The sequence below is a fragment of the Scomber scombrus genome, chromosome 24, assembly GCF_963691925.1.
Source record: "Scomber scombrus chromosome 24, fScoSco1.1, whole genome shotgun sequence".
NCBI classification, from domain to species: domain Eukaryota; kingdom Metazoa; phylum Chordata; class Actinopteri; order Scombriformes; family Scombridae; genus Scomber; species Scomber scombrus.
In genome coordinates this window covers 12101116-12112218 of record NC_084993.1, presented here as the reverse complement: position 1 = coordinate 12112218, position 11103 = coordinate 12101116, and the positions used below count along the sequence as shown (strand labels likewise).

At 42.8% G+C, this 11103-nt stretch overlaps 1 protein-coding gene across 2 annotated transcripts in view; it reads left to right on the top strand.

The window, feature by feature from the left end:
• zranb3 (zinc finger, RAN-binding domain containing 3) overlaps positions 1 to 2708 on the top strand; it is an 80572-nt gene extending 77864 nt beyond the window's left edge. For both annotated transcript variants that reach the window (XM_062414428.1, XM_062414427.1), the window contains 2 exons: positions 1235 to 1366; positions 2084 to 2708. In XM_062414428.1, coding sequence (XP_062270412.1) covers positions 1235 to 1366; positions 2084 to 2182 — 231 coding nt within the window. In that variant the 3' untranslated portion in view covers positions 2183 to 2708. The remainder of the gene's footprint in view (positions 1 to 1234; positions 1367 to 2083) is intronic.
• Positions 2709 to 11103: the final 8395 nt, after the last annotated feature.

Below are 11103 nucleotides of genomic sequence, written 5' to 3'. Positions count from 1 at the left end.
ACCTTGCCTTAAACCTTTGATTTACTGGCAGTGTTTGATGCTAGAAGCTAACATTCACACAATAGTCTTATGATAATAGTTGGTAGCTTTTCTAGCTTCACTTTAAGCTAACTGCTCTTAAGAAGCAGAGGTCTACCTTGACGGCAATGTTATCTGGTTAATTAGTAAAATAGCTTTAAAGTTAATAGCTACCTTGCCTTAAACCTTTGATTTACTGACAGTGTTTCATGCTAGAAGCAATACACAATTAATATTCATAAATAACAGTTTGACCAAATAACTGATGGAAAACCAGGTTTTTGCTGTCTACAATAATCAATGATTAACAATATGTGAAACAATACTGAAAAGAGCTGCGCTGAAGCAGACAATATACAAAAAGCTTTATCAGCTCATGGAAAAGTTGCCACATGGTTTTCACTGAAAGCATCATGGTGTTATATACCATATTAGTCATAAAGTTGAAACTTGAAAATATGAGTTACTATAAAGCCAGAAACAGCTTGAAAACATAAATATGGAATTTAGAAGTGTGTAGCCTCTTATTCCCTGTGGTTTTTTTAACCTAATTTCTTTGTCTTTGTCAAGCTGACTTACAAGTACTCACTGATTTAGCTCCCCTTCAGCCTCTCATTAAGTAGGTCAACAACATTTTGGTGATTCATACGGTTGTACCTAAGGCGTCCGATGGATAATAGAAAGTCAAAGTTCATCGTCAGTGATTTGGGGCAATTATTGTTTTCATCAACTGCTCTGATCCTCGCAAACAAACAGGCTCATATTAATGTCAGCATTTTACTACAAAGACCTTTATCACATGCCTAGTTTCTGCAGTTTGCCTTTATTATTTCCTGTTGTGGATTTTCTGCCATTTATGTGCCTCGCTGTCATGTGTGCTCCTCGAGACATATTTGTTTTCTTCTTCTTTTTATTGTCAAGCACATTGCAGAAGTGCCCCTGCGGTGCTGAGATTTGTTTAATATGAATGATTTGGTGTGTGTGCGCGCCATGAAATAACAATTTAGGTCGCTGTGGCACTCTGAGAGAGACTGGGCTTTACTAAAGACATCACATCAGCTCAAAAAAATTAACTTGAGCATAGATGGATGGTTTGGGAGGGCGGTGCAATCACGCCTTGTTTTTGTCAATTTAGGGCGATATGAGAAAGCATCCAAGGGTAGTGAGTATACTGAGGAGCTCACTGTTTCCTCTGTGTGTGTGTGTGTGTTTCTAGCTGAACGAGATGATCCGCGCTCCGGTTGAAGGGGATTTCTGGCAGGTCGACCACATCCGGCCGGTCTACAGCGGAGGAGGACAGTGCTCTTTGGACAACCTGCAGACGCTCTGCACCGTCTGCCACAAAGCTGTATGTGCAACACTCCGCATCACTGCACCCATCACAAGCGCAACACCGGCTTTTAGAGCCAAAAGGGGCTTAAGGGGCAAAAGCAATTTGTCTAACATTTAAGGTGCACAGTGGATAGAGCTCTCCTTTATCCCTGTATAAAAAAAGAAAGCCTCATCACTCATGTTGAGGATGGTAGAAAGTGGCAGTAATGTGATACATGGTCAAAGTACATTGATCAAAAGTCATACCATTCTTCACAGAGCTCTATATTGCCAGTAATAACATCACATGATGTGGCCGTATGTCATCTTGATACATAGCATTTTGTTGCTCTATATCCGTCTTGGGGAAAATTTGGCTTCTTGAGCTCCTTCAGTCAATATTTCATAATCACAATTCTTAAAAGACAGAAGCGATTAGAGAGCAGAGGTTTCAATACAAAATACAGCTTCCATTGTAAACCGAAATGTGCTTTACTGTCACGCCAGCCGGAATTTTTGTCAGAGTGGGTGTCAGTTTTGGAAGGGGGCGCTTTACACGTCGACGTACATAAAGTGATGTGGAGAACTGCGCGTTGTGATAAGGGGATCCTCTCGCTGTTTATGCCACCGCACCGACACTTTAATCTAGAGATGCTCAATATATTGATCTCACTTTTCTCTACAGCGGCCTCGACTGCAGATTTAACCTCTTACATCATGTTCTTTTTTTTTTTTTTTTCTTCCTTCCCTGCAGAGGACGGCTAAGCAAGCCAAAGAAAGGAGCCAGATGAAGAAGAGCGCCGCAGCCTCCAAGGTTGCGTCAGACATCAGCAGATTCTTCGTCAAGAAATGAGATGGGAGGTTTTTACAGCGGAGGTTCGGAGCTCTAAATGGCGCCCTGGTTTGTGAATAGGTGTAAACATGTCCTTAGATGAACTGCTGAAGCAGTGTGGATGAAGACACATCATGATCCTTCAATGACACACTGACAGATAAGCATAAAAAAGACCAAATTATCTTCTGTCATACTTTTCTATGTGATCATATCAGCTGCATCCTGGTGGAAGTCAGGATTCTGCTGCAGGGCCGAGGTAACGCTTTAAGATCTGCCTTAAAAAACCGGTGAAGACTGCATCAGATGCAAATTTCAGCCAACTCCCTTCTCGTCCCCGAACCGTCACGAGTGCGGTAGTTTTGATTTATGACGGCCCCCTTTTTCGCTCGAGGCTGAAATGGAGCAGGTTGTTTAGACTAGAGAGATGCTGCTATTTTAAGATTTTGCAAACTTGGTAAAAAAGTAGCAGGTGAGTGATTAAAACTATGGCAGAAAATGCAACCAAGTGTCCTCATTGGTGTCCTCATTGGCAACAAGTGACGCATTGTAAATCTACTCTTATTTTTTTTTTTGGAAGATAAATGGATGTTCTCTTGTGAAATAAAAAACCTATTTTCATCTTGTTTCATGTTCTTCTGTTCTGGTGCCTTTAACTGCAGTTCGGACTGTAAATACACCAAGACGTTGGCTGATCTGACAAGCTAGCAAATCGTTTCATCGCCTCAAGTCAGGAACATTATTGTCCATGTCCACGCATCTACCTCCTCTTCAGCTGTGCTTGATGATCTGAGCAGAGCTAAAGTCAGTCAAGAGGGCTATGTTTAGAGAGACGGAGAGCAGAGTTACTATGGAAACAAGGCTCTGGGTTCAGCAATGTCGGGAATATTGAATCTGTTCTTGTGAGAGTTATACAATGAGCCAGACAGACATCAGAAACTCCAATCAATATCAGCAGGCTCCTGTGAAAATGAGGCCGTCGCATTCCTCCGCAGCAGAATTTCACTTCCTCTCCCTCCGGCTGCTGAGGATCCAGGTTGACGTCGCGCATGTCGTCATGTCATCGTGTCACAGTGTGTCTGTCTTGTCAGCTGTGTCAAACTCCCAGCTCAGCAGATTCCAAGCGTCGCCCGTAAAGTTTTGAATTTTTCTGGCAGCCCCCAACTTCTCTCAGCCTATCAGGGCGCTCGATCGGAGCCACAGCTTCCAACTTTCTTGGAGCCCATGTGGGTGCGAGCGTGGGTGTGTGTGTATTTCCCCTACGGCTGCTCCAGGTCTCCACTTAATAAGACCGTTGTTCCTCTCCTGTCCAAACCGACAAGCTTTGTGAGTAATGAACATCTCCCAGGCAGCCTTCCAACAACAGCAGGATTCGGTGTCAGTCCATGTCAGCAGCCAATGACTCTGATCTGCTGCTTTATTGCACCCAAAAGATATATGTGTGTGTGTGTGTGTGTGTGTGTGGGGACGGAAAAAAGTAGTGAGGAGAAGTCGCTGAGTGTGTTTTCTGTGGAGCGTGTGTGTGTGTGTTTGGCAGAGGGGGGAAAGTGTACATTGGAAGAGGAGAGGAAGTGTGTGTGTTTGGCAGACGGAGCCATTAATGAGGCAGCGCCCAGATGAAGACGTCTCGTGTTCTTCCCCGCAGGGTCTGCTGGGTAAAGAGTAGCGCTGCAGCCGAGCGACACTGTTTGGACACCTTTATCAACCCAAAAGAAAGCAGCTGATGACTGTAATAAAGATGGACTCAAACACTGACGGACGACCGCAGAGGTTTGCATGTTTGCTCTCAGTCTAACCCACCACCTCCACCTCCCTTCCTCCTCTACTTAAGAAAAAAAAAGTCACAGTGAGAGCAACACACAACTCCCTTTTTTCCATCAAAAGCAATCAACATCTTTGCCTCGGTGCCACCGCTGCAGACGTGTCAACTGGTTACATAGCAACGCGGTGTACGGCGAGCGTCACATGGCCAAAATTAGCTGTGCAAATATCTAGCGGAAATAATCACATATAGTTAGAAAATCACAGTATAGTGACAAAGGCGAGACAATATAGAAAAAGAAAAAGAGAAGAAAATCCAAGCCAATGGAATTAAACGGAAGTACTGTGGTGCAAAAACACCACAGCGGTGAACCTGTATTATAAAAACATGAATCTCATGGTCTGTAAAGAACAAGTCTGCTGGTGTTCTATATTTTCATATTCAACAAATCCCATGAAAAACATCAATATGTATAATCTGTGCATCCAAAGTTAAGCTCCATTATTGTCCAAAAACTATAAAACACAGTGAAACAGAGTGTCAGTAATTCAGTTTCTGTAATTTGACATGTGAACCTCAAGCTAACGGTAAAGTGAAGTTTGATGGGCAGGGTGAGCCAGTCACCCCAAATCACGTTTGATTGGATGAATCTATGTATATGTCCCTTTAAACCTCTTCCACAGCAGACATTTAGTCATTGTGGGAACAGCACAGGTGTTGCTAATTAACATTAACGATGGCTCTGTTCATATATTAAATGCAATTCAGCCATCATGTATTTTATTATTAACATCTGTACTACTTCTACTGCATACAACATAATGTGAAACTGGCCTGTTACCATGAACATGGCCACGGAATACACTGCACTACATACCTGCTCCCTGAAATACTCAGTAGTGTAACTGATGTGTATTAATCCACACATGACAACAGATTCTATCGAACACACTATTTTATTTGAAATATGTTTTCTCAAAGCTGGAAATCATTTTGATAGATAAAACTATATTTATGACCTGTTAAACACGGGTTTAACACTAGGACTTAGATGGACTAAAACTATTTTGCTTATGGTGTTTTCATGGGATTTGGTAAGAAAAAATAAAATCATTTCTCTTTATCAAAAATATCAAAAACATAAAAAGGACCAAAGACCTTCCTTCTACATGCTAACATCAGTGGTGCAACTTGGTTGCTCAATGTAGGTCATAGGACCTCCAGGGGCCCTTGACAGGGCTCCTGGGGGGTCCTCAGCAAATTGAGAAATAGATTAATGTCACTGTCACTCAATTCCATAGGAATTTCTCCAATTACAGTCATTACATGATGTATAAGACTGATTATTGTAATTGTAGGCTTCATTCTCACTATCAGCTCCCATAGGTGGTGGTGACACAATGGGTCTTTTTTGAGGTCTTTGACATGAAAATCTTTGAAAAGTGCTGTTCTGACCAGGCAACACTCAACAGTAAACTATACAAATCATTCATAATTCAATCATGATTTGCATTCAGACAGCAAGGCGTTATATTTGGCGCCATTCTGTTGGTTATTCCATTTCAACCTCGCCTGCCCTCTTAATCTACTTTGGCCTTTTCAGCTGAAGGAAGCGTTTCTACAAACCCAATCTTGTGTGACAGGTGTGATGGAGAAGGGCCAATAAAAGCCTGCACAGCGCGCTGCGTGCAGCCGCCGGCTCTCCAATCCGTGGCTCAAGCCTGCTGCGGTTTGACTCCTGGCTGCCATACTCTCAGCTGTGATCCCTCTGTGTCTGTGACCCTCCCTGCCCTTCAGCAAGGAAAAGGAAATAGACACGAGGGAGGCCGTCCCCCCTGCTGCTCTCCTTCAGGAATGAGAAATAGGAACGGCACCGTCTCTCTCTGATATTCCGTCATTTGGCATAATGTGAACTGCAGAACCTCATTATAGAAAAGGAATGGACCTCCAGTCAGACCTCTGCGGTGTTGTGTTGCAACATCAAGTAAGCTTGTATTCTAAAAAGGCTGCACCCATATCATCTAATTGAACTCCGGCGTCGGCATTTAGGAAGCAATTCTTGGCTTTCAAACAGCCACAGCCGATGAGAGGCTTTTGTCTTTATTGTCATATTATCTCTTGGGATGGTGATGAGATGATTAATCATTTCCTGCTGCAGCCCCTCGCTCGCAGAAGGCTGGCACCGCTCGGCGGAGCGCGACGCCCTGGGTGGAGGAAAACGGTATTATAGTCCAGGTAATTGGTGGAGGACCATCACTCATAAGCGATCTAATTAATCTCATTAAAACACCCTCTCTGGTTGCACAGAGATGTTCTTGAGGAGCGCTGCAACAGAAGGCGTTCTCTAAAATAGGGGCTTATCCATCCTGATGACTGTCATATACGCAAATGATATTCCAAGAGAAAACTGCAGCTGAGGGGAGTAACAGAAAATCGATACAACAATTTCGTGTAAACCTCGGCTGGCTATTTTTCTAATGTCATCCGGCATGGTAGGGGATATGCAGCGCTAAAAGGATGCTTTCTCATTGCTCAGCTGGAGGTGGCTTTTGTCGAGTCCAAATTCTATTTATTCAAGATGGCTCCCTGGTTGTCTCCCAAGATGCATGGCATGCTGCGGATTAAGACCAAAAAACTCAATCAATTCACCCAGCAGGAGATCAGGGGAAATAACAGATAAGGTTCTTAGCATAATTCATACAGTCCCCAATCTGGCTAGGATTAATGTATGTCCTCGCCATGGCTCGCTCTCATTTGTATGTTGGAGCTTGTGTGGGGCTAAAATTTGTGGCCCATTACAATCAGGCTTTGTTTGGAAAGGCCCCTGTGAGGGTCCAACCACGTCGTTTCACACAGCTTTGGCACCTAGCTAACACAACACAGGGCTGGTGTAATCTCATTTGTCTTCTAATGATTCAGATTTTTTGTGCTTTATAGCATTCTGTGTTTGCATATCAATCCAAAAAAAAAACAAGTGAGTGATGAAAATGGCTCCCTATTGTGTGAAAGCACTTAAAAACTAAGCCAAAACTGCACACGGTGGTGTCTTAACATACATTTCATACATTAAAACATTACATTAAGTCACACTAGAGTCCTGGCAGCACTTGACATCTGAGGATAAAAGCCACAGTAGGCTACAGCGTTACCGTTTCCCCCCCCTTTCATGTATTCTGTGTTCGGATGATTGAGGTTAAAAATGGAAAGCTGAACAAAACGCCCTCCGACAAGTTCCCTTTTCATGAGCCTTTAAAAGACATCTTTTCATCTCCCATTTCATTTTGCGGCTATTGATCAGCCATCTTTCATAGATTGCTTCCAGACATCTATTCAGCCGCTCTGTCGCTGCTCAGCATGCCTCTATTTCATAGGTCTTAATGGCAAAGTCCGGCTTTTGTGCTTAGATTAAAACCTGAATTGCAATCACTTAAATCGCCAATGGATTCACGGGAAACCGTCTTTGTTGACTTGTTGTGGAAATCAACAGCTTGGGAAGTATCACAGTGGGATGCGAAAATGCGTAGATTTACAACTTCGGGGGGGGGGCAAAAACAGGACTTCTCATGCTTCATCCTGTAAAATTAGGATTTTTTTTTTTTTCCACTTCCTCTTCAGCGCACCAGCCAGAAAAAGGTCATGTCAGTCTTGTGACAAGAGTGACAGGTCTGGGGCATCATTACTGAGACTTGGAAGGTCCGTGTAAGCACCTTTGGTCACCTCAGGAGAATAGATCCCTGCCGCGCTGCCGCCGGCCTAATGAGCACAGTCAGCCCTGCATCTAATGAGGAGAGGGCGATTGCGACTGTCTTCCATCAGCCCTGTGCTCCGTTGGTACAACATCCCATAATGCCTTGAACACACGGTGTGAGCAACTGAACAGCGGCGGGTATCTTGTCACACATCAATGCGTAGACGGCGGTATCTGTGAAAGGAGTCTGCCGAAAGGTCCGGAGCCGAAAACATGTCCGGGTTCCTTTTTAGGTTGACTTCCATCCACACTTCTACATGGTCAAGGAGATCATGTGACAGCACGTCTGGACAGGCTGCGAGAAATAAATCGAGGCATTACGAGAAAACTAATATATCGACAGCCTGTCTATGCGGTCGCTCGTTTCCAGCTGGCATAACACGCTTGGATTCTACTAAAGCGGTCTTTTTTTAGTTCCTAGGCAAACATTTTGTGAATTCTTGGCATGTCAATCTTCAAAAATCCCTCTCTAACACTCCTTTTTCGGTGCTGTTCTCAGCCTCTTTGCATTTCATATTAGAATGTGTGTAATGCTTTATGGATGCCGAAAGGGAACCTCGGCCCTAGTCGCTTCCTCTTAACCTTCCAGCAGCTGAAATACATCTAGCTTCACCTTTTTGTTCCAAAGTATAGCCACAGGCTTGTAGTTTAACAGCAAAATCAGCTCTCACATCCGTCTTTACAAAAGGATTATTTAAAAACACACATGAACATCTTTCAGTGGAAATTCGGTGCACAGATTGGCTTTGGACTCTGGACAATTGCTTCGCCTTCAATGGTGATCCAGATCTGGGATTTCTGCCACTAGATGATTATCACCTTGTCTCTGTAATTATAAAAAAAGTAGCAAAGAATATAGACTTGTTTCCAAAAGTTTGGGAGAAGTTACGCAAGGGGCCAAGAAACATGTTGGAGTTGAATTTTTAAGTGTTAGGAGAGATTTCTTGGAGAGTTGTTCGGCGTTGGCGGACGTTTTTTTTTCTCTCTCATACTTAGAAAATTAGTCCAGTCAAATCAGGAAGCAAGGAGACACCTTTTCTTAACAGCAAACACAATTACTCCCATTCTGCTAAGTTACATTTGGCATTTAAAAACAGCCGAGCTTGTTTAAAGGTGTGATGTGAGATACTGTGCAGCCTTCCCTCCCTCCTATACAGTATCATCAGCAGACAGCTCAGCCTATTAATACACTCAAGAGCAGGTATTGTAATTACTGTGACCATAAAGGATGTGCCATTCGTGCCCTTTCTTTTTGATATCATGAACATATAGTGGCTAACGTTGCTCAATAACACCAACCAGCCTCAAATTAGTTCAGAAATGATTTCGGTGGCTGTTGCCGTGCACGACGGCTAAAAATACTAAGTGAATGAGAATATGCAACCGATCTTTCATCATGTATGTAAATCGGACTTCACACTGATGCTAAACCAATTATACCTGTGTCACAAATGTCCATTGAAATGTATTGATAAGTACTTTCACAATTGGCTGTTTGAGTGGGTAGAATTTGGCCACTCAACCGTGGACATCTTCACACCCACACCACTTTTTTGTGTGTATATTGAGTTATGCCAGTTTCTCAATTACTGTGTGAGTGGGCTGGTGCAAAAAAAAAAATAAAGGAGGGGGGGGGTTGGCTATAGCAACATTCACCATCAACCCACACAGAATTATTCTATGTGATGATATAAATCTTATTAAATATTGTGATAGCGGGCAGGTTTGGCAGCCAGGATGAAAGTGAGCGAGGTGTTTACATATACCTGGAGAAGCGAAGGCTTTTTAGCAAGTTTGGCCGGTTTAACACACGGTAGAAGCATCGGTGCTAATCCTGAGAGTGTAAAAATTGAGTCAACGCCGTGCCAGAGTTTATATAAGTCCGCACCGTTGGATAATCTAACTTTATTTAAGGTAGTTTTGAACACACCATGTCCTGGATTCATATCTGGTGTGTAATAAATCACTCTGGGAAATATAGGGTTCACTGCAGCAGCCGGTCAGTGGGTGTAACAATCAATTTTGTTATTAGACAAATGAGAGTCAGTTGTGATTGGAAGCAGTGTTAGTCAAATCAATCAGAGGTACAAGAACTGTAAACTGAAGAATCTCCCAGGACCAGAATAACTCCAATAACAAACTTAATATGTAACTTGTTATATAACTGTTCCGGACAGACTCCAAAGTGGGATGAAAAGCCTGCCGTCATAGCAGCCCAGTATCCTCCATGAATTATGTCCTGTACTGGATGATTCTGGACTTCACCTATTACATCAAGGGGCCTGTGTTTAGTGCCGGTGCAGGAAGTGGTGGGCCGGTCTTATGTGATGCATGGAGGAAAGTGAAGGAGGTGGAGGGAGGGTGTGAAGCAAGTTAAACTTTAAAGCTTGAGACCAGAGTTTGTGTCCAATCACAGGCCTCCATTTAACATTTATCTTTTAATTAACTGTAACCATGAAACACGGGGGGACAGCTAGCCTAGCTCTGTCCCAAGGCAACTAAATCCACATACGAGTACCTCTAAAGCTCACCTTACATCACCTTACAAATGTCATAACTGTGATCCATCCTTACCATTAACCGTACCGTAGTTGCTTTTGCTTCCTTGATCGCGAGACGCCTCAGACTCATGAAGTGGAAACAGGAGGCCTCACACACACACACGCATCCATCGGTGAACTCATGATGTTTACACACCTGGAGGAAATAAGATATAAGATGAGTGGCTCTGTAGATCAATGTTATAAAAGGCATTACAGCCATTTCTGACATATATGAAAACACTAAAACTGTGTGGTCTCCCATGACTCCAATCATATCACAATAAAGATGGTTATGGTCAACACTAGATCTATCTTACCATGTATTATATGTTTTAAATGTGTATGTATATTACTATCCCACCCACCCAAATTCCAAAGTTGGATACTTGTGGGATAACACCAGCACTTTACATGATGCCTTAAGAGTCTTTTGACTTTTGCACCTCCCAAAAATACTTTACTGAGTGATCTTGACATTACAGTTGGCCGTTTATTTTTGACATTTGTGTCCTTCACCCACTCTCAAAATGATGACAAAAATATATGAAAGCACGTATCAAATACAGATTATCTTTGATTGTGAAATAGAAATGAATTTGTCATTTTCCTGTTTAATTGACTGTGTTCCCTCTCACAAGCACTGCTCATTGTTCTCTGACAACACTAGAATAATAGCACTGTCTATTAATTGATCCATGTATCCCTTCTCCTTTGACTGCAGTACATTTCTCTACATTCATGCAGCATCATGGTTGTGGCTCCATAACAGTTAGTACGGATGAAATTTTAATAATGCCTGTGGGGAGCGTTGCTTGCTCTACAGAGAAAAAAGGCAGATAGAGACTAATGAAGATGTTCCAACCAGTAAATACAATAATCTAACATATTC